This window comes from Pipistrellus hanaki, assembly GCF_964339955.1.
Source record: "Pipistrellus hanaki genome assembly, chromosome: 18".
Taxonomy (NCBI): Eukaryota; Metazoa; Chordata; class Mammalia; order Chiroptera; family Vespertilionidae; genus Pipistrellus; species Pipistrellus hanaki.
In genome coordinates, this window is record NC_140520.1 from 2,055,001 (window position 1) to 2,070,518 (window position 15,518).

General features: G+C 54.4%; 1 protein-coding gene across 1 annotated transcript in view; it reads left to right on the forward strand.

Moving 5' to 3' along the window:
• Positions 1-14,984, forward strand: part of VCAM1 (vascular cell adhesion molecule 1) — a 16,337-nt gene extending 1,353 nt beyond the window's left edge. The window contains exons 3-9 of the mRNA XM_084865340.1: positions 1,775-2,095; positions 3,222-3,488; positions 5,841-6,116; positions 6,995-7,315; positions 8,246-8,515; positions 9,935-10,201; positions 13,995-14,984. Of these exons, the coding sequence (XP_084721466.1) occupies positions 1,775-2,095; positions 3,222-3,488; positions 5,841-6,116; positions 6,995-7,315; positions 8,246-8,515; positions 9,935-10,201; positions 13,995-14,155 (1,883 nt within the window). The 3' untranslated portion in view covers positions 14,156-14,984. The remainder of the gene's footprint in view (positions 1-1,774; positions 2,096-3,221; positions 3,489-5,840; positions 6,117-6,994; positions 7,316-8,245; positions 8,516-9,934; positions 10,202-13,994) is intronic.
• Positions 14,985-15,518: the final 534 nt, after the last annotated feature.

The window sequence follows — 15,518 nt, forward strand, 5'->3', positions numbered from 1 at the left end:
GGTGCTCAGCATGGGTGTGAGGGGGAGATGGCGGAGTTAGTAACGGGCTCCCGTCCAAAAGCCCCCCCCACCCCACCCCCCCGGACAGAGGGAGAGTGTCTGCTCCCACGCCGCCCGCTGGGTCTCCGGTGTGGGTCAGTGTGAGCTCCTCCTGGCCGCTCTGGGTCCGTGAATCCTGGGCGCGCCGCTGCCCAAGCTCCAGGGCATTTGCATAATGAATTCGGTTTGCCTGGAGAGTGAATGGATGCCCCTTGCTTAGCATTCCAGCAGCGTGCATCCCGTCTGCGCACAGCCCGCCAAGTGCAGCCAGCGGCGGGGGAGGGAGGCCCCCACTCGCCTCAAATCAATCCCTGGCCGTGGTGACCGGCCCCTCTCTCAGGAACAAAAACCACAGCCGGCGGTGCTTTGCAGACCTGCCCCGGTGCCGTGCTGGCGTTATGGTTCTCTCTCTTCCCTCGTGGTGGCGACGCCCAGCTCTGCCCAGAAAGCCGAGCCGGTTCCCCCCGCGCCCCCCGGGGCGCTGCTGACCCTCCCGGGACGCGGCCCCCCCCCGGGGCGCTGCTGACCCTCCCGGGACGCGGCCCCCCCCCTGGGCGCTGCTGACCCTCCCGGGACGCGGCCCCCCCCCCGGGCGCTGCTGACCCCCCCGGGACGCGGCCTGGCTGTGGTGCGGCCGTGCAGCATCCCCCCTGGGCGCTGCTTCCTGAGCGCCCGGGCCCTCCTGGCAATGGAGGGAAGGCAGCCAGCGCGGGGTCACCGGGCCGCAAGCCGCATGGGCGCGGGCACAGCCCTCCGGGAACCGGAGGGACAGGGATGGGGGGGGGGAGAGGAGGAAAAGGGCTGCGCTCCTCCCACATCCGAGCTTCCGGCCCCTTTGCCTCCGCTCCCTGGTCCATAAATCGCAGCGGAGGATTTAACGAAGAGAAGGACGGACTCTGGCCCCTGATCTCTCCTGCGGCTTTCCTTCCCTGTGTCCGCCCTGCTTTCTGGGGGACACACTCGGGGGTGGGTCTTCAGGGCTGAGACCTTCGGGTTGTCACCGCAGAGCCTCGTCAGCATCCCGAAGGTCTGGCCGGGAAGCCTGTGCCCGGAGGCCGAGGCTGAGCCAGGCCGAGCGTGCCCCGGCCCCAGAGGCGCCTGCAGGGCTGGGCGGCACTGAGCGGGCGTTTCGGGAGGCAGCCCGCCTTCCGGGCTTTGCAGATGCACAGACGCCCCTTCCTGGCGATCGGTGCCTGCCCGAGGCGCCCTCTCAGCAGCAGGCATTTAGCGTGGCTCCCTCCCCGTCTTAGCGATTCTCCCCACCGCTCCTCTCTGCAGCGGCCGGTGAGCCCCGGGCCCTCACCTGTCAGAGGGGAACGTGTCTGCCCGGCTAACGTGACAGAATGTGATATAACGAATCACAGACCCGCAGGGAGAGCGCAGAGTCAGAAACCCCGAGCTCCGATCCCGGACGTCACGGTGACCTGGGGCGGGCTGTGCACATCCACCGGGTGTGTGCTTTCACACCTGCGGAGTGTGGTCCCGCCTCTCAGGGTTCTCATGAGGACAGAGTAAGGTCACCCTTACTGCGAGTCCTTAGCAGGCATTCCCTTCCCCTCCCTTCTTCTACTCAGTAACATGTAAGCCGCAGACGCACGGGAGCAGAGCTGAGGTTACACAATCGAGACGGTCTTCGCAGAAATGTTAGATCCGGTGTGCACTGCGGGGACTCCCTGCGGGGCCCGCCCCACACGAGCCCGGAGCCCCCTCACGCGTGTTCCTTTGATCTCTGCAGCTTTCCCCAAGGCCCCGGAGATCCACCTGCCCGGCCCCCTGCGGGTGGGGCAGCCGGCCACGGCCACCTGCCTCGTCCCCGACGTCTACCCGTTCGACAGGCTGGAGGTGGAGGTGCTGAAGGACGGCCGGGTCCTGAGAAGCCAGGAGTTCCTGGAGCCCATGGAGAGCAAGTCCCTGAAGAACATGAGCGTGGAGGTGACCTTCACGCCCACCCGGGGGGACTCGGGGAAGGCCCTCGTGTGCCGAGCCACGCTGCACATCCCAGAGGTGGCGGAGGAGCTCCGGAGGAGGGAGAGCACGAGGGAGCTGCGGGTGTACGGTGAGGCCGGGCGCCGGGCGGCTGGGCGGGCGCTCCGTCGTGGCGGGCCGCGGCAGGCCGCAGGGCGGCGGAGTCAGGCAGCAACGTGTTTCGGTCCCGTTTTATCCGGGGGGGGGGGGGGGGGGGGACACGTGTCAGTGAAGAGAGCTGGGTGGGGGCTAAGAAGACTCCTGAACGTGGGCCACTCAGTTCCTCTGCTTCCCCGCCTGTCGAAGGGAAGAAATCATACCGTACACGGGGCAGTAGGAAATGGGCTCACGTCGTATCATTTTTTATCGTGTTGTGAATTCTTATACTGTGCCCCGACTATCGGGTACGGAGATCTTACACGGAGAGCACTGACTCTGTGGGTACATGTATGTCTTGTTTTTGGGGGACGGGCGTGCAGGGGGGCTCTGGCTGCCTCCACACTCCCGGAGGCTGCGGGGTTCGGAGGCGCCTCGTGGTCCCGGGTTGTGTAGGAGTGGCCCCGCTGCTCTCCGTTCTGGACTAGGACCTGCGCTCTGCTGTGGACGCCCCTCTGAGAGGGGTAATGCCCACCGAGCACGCTCGGAAGAGAAGGAGAGGGAGAGACTTTTATCAAAATTTTGAGTAGCCGCCGAAACCGGTTTGGCTCAGTGGATAGAGCGTCGGCCCGCGGACTGAAGGGTCCCAGGTTCGATTCCGGTCAGGGGCATGTACCTTGGTTGCGGGTACATCCCCAGTGGGGGGGGGGGGGGAAGAGGAGAAAGGGGCAGCTGATCGATGTTTCTCTCTCATCGATGTTTCTAGCTCTCTATCTCTCTCATTTCCTCTCTGTAAAAAAACAATAAAATATATTTAAATTTTTTTTAATTCTGAATAGTCAAGATAGGGGATATTTTTCCTAGAGAATGCGGAACTTGGAGGAAAAGAGGGCTATAATTAAGTATTTGAACCACATAAAGAGTCTTAATTTCTGAGTATCTATAGCCAATTGAAAACACCAACCATCACAAAAAAAACTAGCCCGATCAGACTGGTCAGACCTGGATGGACTGATGTGTCGGCACCGTCTGACACAGCACGTCTGTCGGAGCTGTGGGCGCAGTCACCCCCGTGGGGTCGCGGGGGCTCAGCCGTGGCTGACGCGGTGCCTGTCTTGCAGTCTCGCCCACGAACACCACGGTGTCGGTGAGCCCCTCGGCCCGGCTGCAGGAGGGCGGCTCGGTGACCATGACCTGCGCCAGCCGGGGCCTGCCCGCGCCGCGGGTCTCCTGGAGCAGGCAGCTGGCCGGCGGGCGCCTGCAGCCGCTCTCCGGGAACGCCACGCTCACGCTGGTCGCCATGAGGCCCGAGGACTCCGGGGTTTACGTGTGCACGGCGGGGAACCTGGCTGGCGAGGACCGGAAGGAGGTGGAGCTGCTTGTGCAGGGTGAGTGAGGCGTGCAGAGCGAGGGAAGGTGCTGCCGCGGGCTCGGAGCCACAGCGAGGCCCTTCGGTGCCCGGTCACCCCCCTCCCCCCCCTCCCGGATCTTACGGGCGCCCCATCTCATTGCCGCGGGCTCCGGCCCCACGCCTGTAAGACGCAGCGCCTGCCACGTGCTGGGTGCTAGGTGCTAGGTGCTCCATGAGGCAGGGTGCATACATGACACACGTGGGCAGCTCCCGTTTTTCACGTGTGAAACCGTGAGGCTGAACCGGGACGGTTAAAAAGGAGACTTCGGCCTCGCCGTCGGTGGAGGCACTCGGTTGGGGGTTCGACGGGCTTTCTCAGGAGACCGGAAGAGGCAGCCCCTGGCGGAAGCAGGGACGGCAGGTCCTCTGTCATGGAAGGACCCCCCCCCCCACATCCTAAGCTGCGTCCCCTTCAGGGGGAGGGAGACATGCGGGTGAGGAAGGGGAGTCTGTCTGCATCCCAGGACACGGGCAGCCTGAGCGGTAAAGAGCGAACCGAGCTTCCTAAGGTAGGGGTGTCGAACTCAATCAGAGAAGGGGCCAAAATCTAAAATCCAGCCTAAATCGCGGGCCGAATGGTTTACTGAACAGTCATAAACTGACAATGTCATAAACTGACAGCGGAGTGCAGTGATGACAGCGCGGTGCGGGCCACATTGCAAGGCCTAGCGGGCTGGATTTGGCCCGCGGGCCTTGTGTTTGACACATGTGTCCTAAGGGCCTCAGTGACCTGCCGGTGCTCCCACGGGAGCCGCAGACTCAGTGGGAACAGAGCCACTGTAAAAATTTAAAAAAGAGGAAGTGACCTGAGACTTGGCCACAGGCAGGAAGTGGCTCTGTGTACAGTTCCCCCTTCCCACACCCGAGGGTCAGGAACGGGAACACGGGCCTCGCTCGGGACGAGCTGCCGCGGGCAGGACCTCAGAGCCGTCCGTCTCCTCAGGGGATGCGAGGAAAGCCTTCTTGGGCCCAAACCGGTGTGGCTCAGTGGATAGAGCGTCGGCCTGCGGACTGAAAGGTCTCAAGTTCGATTCCGGTCAAGGGCATGTACCTTGGTTGTGGGCACATCCCCAGTAGGGAGTGTGCAGGAGGCAGCTGGTCGATGTTTTTCTCTCATCGATGTTTCTAGCTCTCTATCCCTCTCCCTTCCTCTCTGCAAAAAATTCATAAAGTATATTTTAAAAAGAAAAAAGGAAAAGAAAGCCACCAGGACCATGTGAGCGGTTTCCGGCGGAGTCTGGCCTGTCACTGTCAGAGCTGCCCCGCACTTCCTGTTTCTCCCGGGGCACAAAGCGGAGATTTCGAGTTCCCTTTCTCCCCAGACGGCAGGGTGTGTGCCCGGCAGGGATACACGGGCGGCCAGAGGGCTGTGCTGGATGCAGGGGACATGGCAGGCTCTGCCCTACCGTCTGAGGTGCCGGTCCCCGTGCTTTATTCTGCATCGAAGTCCGGAGGCGGCTCCTGGGCCCCTTTAATGCTTGGCCCGTGGCTTCGCTCCCAGTGTGACCTCCGACGGGTGCCTCCTCCCTGTTGGGACAGACGCTCAGGTGCCCAGTCCGCCGAGGGCCCTGCCTCACAGGGAGACCTGTGTTTGTGGCTTTGTGGCTTTCTTTAGTGCTTCTCTTGGGTCTTGTTTTCTCTCCACACGAGGGTGACTGGACGGAGTTGTTCAAGCAGCTGAGAAGCTGGGATCCTGAATCAGACCCGCCTGGCTTCAAGCCTTCATTTTGTCTCTTGCCAGTTGTATAAAGTTATTGAGCAGCTCTGAGCCCAGGTTTCCTCAAGGAGGAGAAGGTGGAGGAGGAGGAGGAGAAACAGGAGGAAGAGAAGGAGGAAGAGGAGGGTGAGGAGGAGGAGGAAGAGGAGAAGAATTAGAGCAATGGTTCATGAGGCTGTGCGGACTGAGACAATAGACGTAAAGCGGTTACACAATGCTGAAGGCACTGAACCTCTTAGATGACCTGAGTGCTGCCGTTTAATGTTCCTATGGTCTTAGGCTCTACAGCAGCGGTTCTCAACCTGTGGGTCGCGACTGTAGAGCCTAAGACCATCCATGGGAAAACACAGATATTTACATTACGATTCATTATCAGTAGCACAATGACAGTTATGAAGGAGCTACGAAAATAATGTTATGATTGGGGGTCACCACCCCATGAGGAGCTGTGTGGAAGGGTCGCGGCATTAGGAACGTTGAGAACCGCTGGCTTAAAGGAAATCAGAAACAGACAAACAAACGAAACCAGAAAACACCCGACAGCGACCACACGCCGGAAGGCGGTGAAAGAAGAAGATGCTCACCCTCCTCCCGTCTTGTCTCTTCCCGCAGAGAAGCCGTTCGCGGTGGACGTGGGCCCCGGGCCCCGGGTGGCCGCCCGCATCGGCGGCGCGGTCACGCTGACGTGCGGGGCCGCGGGCTGCGAGGCGCCGGCCTTCTCCTGGCGGACCCAGATGGACAGCCCGCTGGGCGGGCGGGTGCGGAGCGACGGGCCCTGGTCCACGCTGACGCTGAGCCCCGTGGGCTTCGAGCACGAGCACTCGTACCTGTGCACCGTGACCTGCGGCCGCAGGAAGCTGGAGAAGGGAGTCAAGGTGGAGCTCTACTGTGAGTGCCCCCCCCCACACACACACACACACACACACATGGCGTACGGCCTTGTTCCGGTCCCGTCCGGAGAAACGGAATGAGTGCGACAGGCAATGAGACCAGGTGTCTAGGGAGAGACATTAGCACCGGGAATGCTTCCTGACTCTCGGAACCAGAATTCCCGAGGCAACTTAGTGGGCCTGGATCTTCAGCGCACATTACATACATGCACAGCATCCTAGATCTTCAGCACACATTGCATACATTTGATTGACATTTCTTTTTGAGAGCCAAATTTTTTAAACTTAAACTCCTTCTAAGGCCACTTCTTCAAAATAGACTCGCCACAGGTGGTACTTTGTGGATGAACCACACTCAAGGAGCCAAAGAGCCGCGGGTGGCTCTCGAGCCGCAGTTTGCCGACCACGGGGCTAGCCACTTTCAGACGTGTCCGGTTTCCTAGCTTTGAAATAGGCGCTCTGTGGCTTTTCCTAGCTGTAAACACATCAAGTAACACCCACTTCATCAGGCAGTTTTAAGGACGGAGACCCGGTCAGGGACCCAGCACATCTTGGCACACACGGAGGACACGGAGTTACAAATAAGACGGGGGACTCCAGGGTCTCGGGGAGAGCCCTCCGTGGCTCTCCGCAGCGCAGTCACTAGAAGAGGGAGATAGGTCTGTCTATTACGGGACTTCTTCATTTACTACCTTTTGTTTCCAGCGTCACGCACATTTAGTATCGCACACATTTCCACTTAACGCCGTTATCACACATGGTGGCCACTCTCTCCCACAGGCTTTAACGCTGTCCCTTTGGAAATGGGTTCAATGGAGGTCAGCTCTGGTTTTCCGTTCAGAGCCGCAGGAGCCTCATGTTTGCTTGTGTCCGCAGCGTTCCCCAGGGACCCGGAGATCCAGACGGGCGGCGTGCTGGTGAGCGGCAGCCCGGCCACCGTGAGCTGCCAGGTGCCCGAGGTGTACCCACTGGAGCGGCTGGAGATGCGGCTGCTGAAGGGGGGCCACGTGGTGAGGAGTGAGAACTTCCTGATGGGCGCCGACCAGAAGTCCCTGGAGACCGGCCGCCTGAACGTGACCTTCGTCCCCACCACCGAGGACACAGGCGAGGCTCTCGTCTGCGAGGCCCAGCTGCGCCTGGAGGAGCTGGACGTGGAGGCCACGCAGCGGCAGAGCTCACAGACGCTCCACGTGAACAGTGAGTCTCACAGGGGCTCCTTCCTCTCTTCGCCAGGCAGTAGTTGTGGGCACGAGGGTGAGAATTAGAACCTCCGTGCCAAAGAAAAGGACTGAAAAGAAATGTCCAATAATGATCATTCTAACAAACATCTCGACACTGAAGACAATAACTGCCCACTGGCCTGTGACTATGAGACGGCGGTGTTGGCAGGGCAGTCAGGGCGGGTGTCTGCTCAGGGTGGCCTGAGATGAACTCACACAGTCAGTTGGTGGATCAGTTGGTGGGTCAGTTGGTGGTCAGTTGGGGGGTCAGTTGGAGGGTCAGTTGGAAGGTCAGTTGGCGGGTCAGTTGGAAGGTCAGTTGGAGGGTCAGTTGGAGGGTCAGTTGGAAGGTCAGTTGGAGGGTCAGTTGGAGGGTCAGTTGGAAGGTCAGTTGGAGGGTCAGTTGGAGGGTCAGTTGATGTCAGTTGGAGGATCAGTTGATGGCAGTTGGAGGGGCAGTTGGAAGATCAGTTGGCGGGTCAGTTGGAGGGTCAATTGGTGGTCAGTTGGAGGGTCAGTTGGCAGGTCAGTTGGCGGGTCAGTTGATGGCAGTTGGCAGGTCAGTTGGAGGGTCAGTTGGCAGGTCAGTTGGAGGGTCAGTTGGCAGGTCAGTTGATGGCAGTTGGAAGGTCAGTTGGAGGGTCAGTTGATGGGTCAGTTGACCCTCCAACTGACCCACCAACTGCCCCGCCAACTGACCCGCATGAGGAAACACCCAGGATGTGTCCATTTTTTTCCTGTCTGTGCTTCTGCATCTGCTAGGGCACAAGGGGATGGACGGAAACCCCCTTTGGTCATCAAGGGTTCTGAACTGTCCTAACCCATTGCTTGCATAGCCTGGCTTTGCAACATTATTAACCCTCCTTGGCTTAAAGGTTCGAGCTGACAAGTGTCCCGCCCTTTGCAGTTGCCCCCAGCAACACCAGCATCCTGGTGAGCCCCTCCTCCACCCCGGAGGAAGGCAGCTCGGTGGCGATGGCGTGCTCCAGCAATGGCCTCCCCGCGCCCGGACTCCGGTGGAGCAGGCGGCTTCCCAACGGGCAGCTGCAGTTCCTTTCTGAGAACACAACGCTCACCTTGACTTCTGCCAGGAGGGAAGATTCTGGTGTTTACGTGTGTGAAGCGAGCAGTCTGGCCGGGATAAGCAGAAGTGAAGTTGAATTAATTATCCAACAAGGTGAGCAAAATGTGATTAATTAGTTTTTGCTAGTATTATTTTGTTTGTATTAGTGGTTTCGAACAAAGTCTTCTTTAACATTTTTATTTTTAAATTACACTTGATGCACAATATTATGTTAGTTTCAAGTGTATAACCCCATTAGATATTTATGTAACTTAAAAAGTGATCACACCAATAAATCTAGTATCCATCTGTCACTATATATAGTTATTATAATATTGATGATATTCCCTGCTGTACTTTACATCCCATGACTATGCTGAAATTACCAATCTGTACTTCTAAATCCCTTCACCATTTTCATCCAGTCCCCAAACACCCTCCCATCTAGCAACTGTCAAAATATTCTCTGATCCATGAGTCTGTTTCTGTTCTGTGTTCGTTTATCATTTTTTTTTTTTTTAGATTCCACATATAAGTGAAATCATCTGGCATTTGTCTTTCTCTGTCTGATTTCTTTCACACAGCACAATCCCTGTATGTCCATCCATGTTGTTGAAGATGATGAGATTTCAATCTTGGTTTTTCCCCCCAGTCATAGTCCATTGTATACAGCTACCATTTCTTTATCTTTCCGTCTATTGATAGATACTTAGGTTGCTTCCATATCTTGGCTGTTGCAAATAATGCTGCAATAAACATATGGATGTGCAAGTTTTTTTCCATGTAAGATTTGGGGTTTCTTCAGATAAATACCTAGAAGTGAAATTGCTGGGCCCTTCTTTGTCTCTTGTTATATATATAGCCTTTATCTTAAACTCTATTTTGTCCGGTATAAGTGTTGCTACTCCAGCTTTTTGGGTTTTTTGTTTGTTTTCATTTTCTTGAAATATTTTTTTCCATCCCTTTATTTTCGGTCTGTATGTGTCCGTTGATTTGAAGGGAGTCTCTTGTAGACAGCGTATGTAAGGATATTGTTTTGTTACGTCCTTTGATTAGAGCATTGAATCCATTGCATTTCAAGTAATTATTGACAGGCATTTGTTGCCATTTTACTATTCATATTTTTGATCTTTTATTTTCTTCTTAAAGAGGACCCTTTTACATTACTTTTAATACTGGTTTGATGAAGATGAACTCCTTTAGTTTTTGTTTGTTTGTTTTTTCTTCCTGTCTGGGAAGCTCTTTATCTGTCTTTCAATTCTAAATGATAGCTTTGCATGGCAGAGTAATCTTGATTGTAGGTCCTTGCTTTTTCATCATTCTGAATGTTTTTTGCTAATCCCCCTGGCCTGCAAAGTTCCTATTGAAAAATCAACTTATAACCTTATGGGAACTACCTTGTAGATCACTAACTGCTAAGAAAAATCTGTCTCACCCTCCAAACAGGCAATCAGTGAGCTAGTGGTGCTATCATTAATGCGGGATTGGTTTGTATTTTACCCAATCAGAGTTGCCTCCAAATTCTCTTTACAGTCGCTCCAAGAGACATTCAACTTATAGCGTCTCCTTCCGAGAGCGTCAAGGAAGGAGACACGGTCATCATTTCCTGCACGTGTGGAAATGTTCCCAAAGCCTGGATCATCCTGAAGAAGAAAGCTGAGTCCGGGGACATGGTGCTCAAGTCCATAGGAGGCGCCTACACCATCCACAAGGCCCAGTTAGAGGACGCGGGCGTGTACGAATGTGAATCCAAAAACGAGCGCGGCCTGCAGTCCCGAAGTATCACCCTTGACGTGAAAGGTCAGAGCTTTGGTCTTGTTTTTGAGAAATGTCAATGGTAGGTCTGAATTTTGGTGGATGGTACAGACTTTCTAGGATGAGATGAATGAGTTGGCCAAAATGGAGCTCCACGTTGACCGTGTTCATGTCTTAATGCCTCCTGAGATAGGCATGCACAGCTGCTCCCCCTGTGGAGTTGGGCTGGGAAGTTGACATGTATCCTTGGTGAGTGCAGAGCTCCTACCTGCTTTTCTTCAAGTTCACAAGTCGGTACTGGTCTCCGAGGTCTTATGTCTTCTGTGTTTCAACGTAAGCCTTCCCCTGGGGGTCCCGAGAAAACGGAAAAGGTAGGACTGACACGCGGGAAGAGGAGGGTTCCAGCCAGATTTGATTCCTTCCCGACAGAAGAGAACTCGATTCTCTGAAAACTGCCCATTTTCTGGGTCAGCTCCTTTCAGAATAATAGCCATAACAATCAGGAGTGGCGCCTTGATGCAGAACCACTTTTGGGAATCTCTGTCCATAGAATGGCCTCCTTAACCATCCAAGCCCCTTGTCCACTCTCTTTTATTCCGATGGAGGAGGGCGGGGAGCGGACAATGGTCTCAGCAGAGAAACTTCAGGGGCTCTAGCCCTCAATGACCACTCAACAGGAAGACTTGTTGGTCTTGGTGCAGCACAATAGGCCAGCCTCTTCTCATCGGCTCCCACTCCTTTGTGTGCCAGGGAGCGCCCAGCTGCGCGCTGGAGTGAATGAGATTGCAAACAAATGCAACTCTCCTAAGAGCCCAGGCACTAGGCCATCAGAGTGAGCAACCGCTGTCTGTGTAAAGGGAATGTGAGCCTAGGTCAGATAACAGGCAAACTTTTACTCACCTGCCCAAACTCTCAAGACTGCAGGCCTTAGTTCTGTTCTCTGTCTCCACAGTACCTCCTCGAAACACGACAGTATCCATACACCCATCTAGAAATGTTAAAAAATGGGAAAATGTCACAATTACATGTAAAACCTTTAGTCATCCGCCTGAGTGATGGTCCTGAAAGAGTGGGTCTAGGCAATGAAGTGACTATGTGTTCAAAGAATGGAACATTCACCCTGTACCGGCCACTCAGGATGACACCGGGGTGTATGCGATCAGAGCGTCCAGTGAGGTTGGGAATGAGTGTGGACAGATTGAGATCCCAGTTATGAGTAGGTTGACATGCATGCATTCATTCCTCTTTCCTTCAACCCTCCACACCCGCAGGCACCTTCAGTTAAGCCTAGCCTCAGGGAACCAGACTCCTAATACTTGTAATCTGGCTAACAGCACTCTTCAAAGACAAATCCCAGCTTCTCCACTCTCTATTTCTGTCTTTCCTATTGTTCTATGAAGTTAGTAATTTAGGTATTTGCCATGTTCGCTTATTACTTAACGATGACAGCGTGTTGGGCACTCAGGAATTGAGGCCCCCCAGGCTAAATATGGTTTAAAATAATGACACATCAATGGAGACAGAACCTGATATTTTCCCTGGGTATTTTGAACTACTTTCCCCTGTATTTGTCTGAGGTTTAACGTGAGCTTTGTTTTGCTTTGGCTTGACTGCGTTCCAGAGAGAGAAAAAGTTGGAGCCCTTAGGACTTCCAGTGTTGACACAGCTCGGGGGGAACAGTGGGAAGCGACTCAGCAGCAAATCTGTCTAACCGCCGACGCCTGAGGGGAACCGAAGGCAAAGGCGAAGGCTGTTACATTTCAGAGGAAACAAAATGAGCAGAAACACCGCTGCCCAACATGCCCCTGGCATTGGTGCCAGACCGCAATGTGATAATGGCCTCCCACTAACACCTGACCCTTCCACTTAGATTAGTTCAGTGGTCGGCAAACTCATTAGTCCCAGAGCCAAATATCAACAGCACAATGATTGAAATTTCTTTGGAGAGCCACATTTTTTAAACTTAAACTTCTTCTAACGCCACTTCTTCAAAATAGACTCGCCCAGGCCGTGGCATTTTGTGGAAGAGCCACACTCAAGGGGCCAAAGAGCCGCATGTGGCTCACGAGCCGCGGTTTGCCGACCGCTGGACCAGTTAGCTCTGCTCTAGCAAGGGGAAAGTAGGAAAACGAGGCGATTACCAAATGCTTAGGGCGAAGGGTAAAAACCTCAACAATTTGAGAAATTGACTCCCCGGCCTGATCCTCTTGACTCTTTTCCACTTGGGTGACACCCAGGGATCGGAGCCCTCCCGTCAGACCACTCGTTCTTCTGGGACGAGATGGCACACATGCCACTGGAAGACACGTGACCCTGTGAGGTCACATGGTGCAGAGCGGACGGAGGCCCAGCTGTAGGTGTCTCAGCCCAGGCCTGGCTGTCATCCTCAGAGGTTCCTGTAAGGCTAAGGTGCTACGTAGGCTGGAAGCTGTCAGCTCACTTCAGCAGATGAGAGAGAGAGAGGGCTAATTTTAGTTTTTGTAAGCTATTACCTTCTGTACTCAACGTGCAACCACATGACAAAATGACAGGATACAGAGAGGGAAAATGTGTCACTGCTAAAGAATATGTAGCCTGGCCAGGTGGCTCAGTTGGGGTCTTGTCACCAAAAAGGGTTGCCAATTTGACTGGGGTACGTACAGGAGACAGCCGATCGATATTTCTCTCTCCATCTCTCTTTCTTTCTGTCTGCCTGCCTCTCCCTTCCTTCCTCTCTCTAAGGTTAATAAAATATACTATATATCGGCTGCCAACTATTCCAAGCAGTGAGCCTGGCACTTGCTCTTCAGTGGTGGACCATAAAGAAAATAAGTAACTGCCGAAACCGGTTTGGCTCAATGGATAGAGCGTCGGCTTGTGGACTGAAGGGTCCCAGGTTCGATTCCGGTCAAGGGCATGTACCTTGGTTTCGGGCACATCCCCATTGGGGGGGGGGGGGTGCAGAAGGCAGCTGATCGATGACTCTCATTGATGTTTCTAACTCTCTATCCCTCTCTCTTCCTCTCTGTAAAAAATCAATAAAATATATTTTTTAAAAAAAAGAAAATAAGTAACTTACAATCTGCAGGAGGAAACCAAATTTAATAGATGGTCATACAAAAAAATGTTTAATTATAAGGTGTGATACCGGGAGCCAGAAAGGGGGAGTATAATGGGTTATGAGAGCATATTGGGGCTCCCAGTGTAGGTTGAGGGAGCTGCAGGCCAGAGACTGACGCTTTGAGGAGGTGACATTGATGCTCAAGTACAACACGATCCCCAACCTTCAGCTTATGGAGAGATGCTGTCAGTGGTGAAGAGGAGCAGCATGCATGTTAAGCTGCCCTCACTGAGGCGTGGTGTTCTGTATGTCTGTCCGTACAGGCCATCGGCAAGGACTCTTTCACTTCCTGTCTTACATGTGGCGTGTGACTGTATGATCACACCCCAGATGTCACATGTCACACGGATTTCCTTGCACAACCATGTGGTTAGTCACCCCAGTCCGTGGTGACGGGAGCCCTCGCTCTGGCACATGTTTACATTTCCCAGAGCAAACACAGCCTCTCACGGCTGCTCTCCCACGGGAGCCTCAGAGGAGGCGCCCGCCGCCCGTTCTACGGGGAGCTGCCTGTTTGCCTCCCCGCTTGTGGGAGTGACAGTGGCCCCTGACCCGCTGCGGCCGTGGCCACTGCTCAGGAGACTCAGGGGACCACGCACGTGGGGCCCTGGGGCCCTTCTCCCTGCTTTGCTTCTCCTCTCTCTGGAGAACACGCTGTCCGCGCCGTGGACACGGGGAAGCGTGACCGGGAAACGCTCTGTGTGCGCCAGGCGCTAACCGCTCCCCCTTCCTCTCCAGGGAGAGAAGGGGACCAGGACTACTTCTCGCCCGGGCTCCTCGTGCTGTACTGCGCGTCCTCCTTACTCGTCCCCGCCATCGGGATGATCGTCTACTTCGCGAGGAGGGCCAACATGAAGGGCTCCTACAGCCTGGTGGAAGCACAGAAATCCAAGGTGTAGCCGGCATTTGCCATGCTCCGCCACAGACACTCTCAGCCTGGAGCCTTTATCCCATCCATCCCATCCCATCCCATCCCATCCCACCCATCCCACCCATCCCGTCCCATCCCACCCATCCCACGGGAAAAGCCAGGGGCCGAGTCCTGGCTTCCGGACGTGGTGGACTCTCAGAGGAGACAGCTGCCCGAGCTTCTCGCCGTGGCCCAAAGCCCAGGGCAGACTTCCGGCCTGGGACACGGGCAGGAGCCCGGAGGTGTGTGGCCCGGAGCAGTCCCTCGATGTGTACATACAGCACCAGGACCTGTACATACGTCACATAGGATTAGGCCCGAGCGAGATTGCTCGGAGCAGCAGCACCTGCGCGGGAGAGCTCTAACATAACTCAGCAGCGTCACCTGGACTGGTTGGTCTAACTTAATGCATCTTAGGAAAATTTAATGTTAACATGGACTGGCAGCTGACCTATGTGATCTTTTTATACTTTATTCCCTTCCCTATAGCAAAATTGGATTCCTATCAAGTTCACGGACAACAATGTCATGTTTGTAAAAAAAAAAAAAAAAAAAAAAAAAAGCCAGGGTTTTATATGTTACAGGCAGATGATGGACCGACAGGCACAGGGTTGACTTTCAGGTACTAAAGCGTCGACCTCTGGTGTCATGGGTGTCTGGTCTCTCTGGGCGGTACTGACATGGTACGGAGATGTTTGATGTTGTTTGTTCAGCCCCCTCTTGTGAAATGTTCCCAAGGTGACCTGATAATGCAGCTTCCTTTGATCTTCTTTTGTAAATGTTTAGTCTTTTTGTACAGTAAAGCGATCGTTTCTGGACTTGTAAGAGTTGTGTGTCTATTACCAACTGCCTCCTTGAATCACATGGTAGCTCTCCTTGAGATCCCAAGTTCCAAGGATGAAGAACTCAAACCCGTAGGAAAAATAGGTAACACTCAGCATATGGGCCTCATGCTGCTTTTATCAGCATCGCTATGGGCACCTGTCTTGGTGCCATCTTGACCCACTGAGAGGGAACATCGGGTTTTGTGTCCTTGTAGTCTGCAATGTAAAGAGTGTAAGGCACAGCATACATGAAGGCATGAACCCAGAAACATGCATATACCGAAGGGCAATGATGGGTGAACACCATGCGCACTCCCTCAGACCTACCGCGAGATCCTTCAGAGCCTCCCAGGTGCACTCCTCTCCGAGACTCGCTGAGCAGTGATCGATACCTGGAATTCTATATTAGCCATTCCCTTGCTTTCTCTGGAGATTTTATACCTGAATAGCTAGCCCCGAGTAAAACAGTATATAATTTTGCCAGGTTTTGAATTTTATATAGATACTAGAGGCCAGGTGCATGAAAAT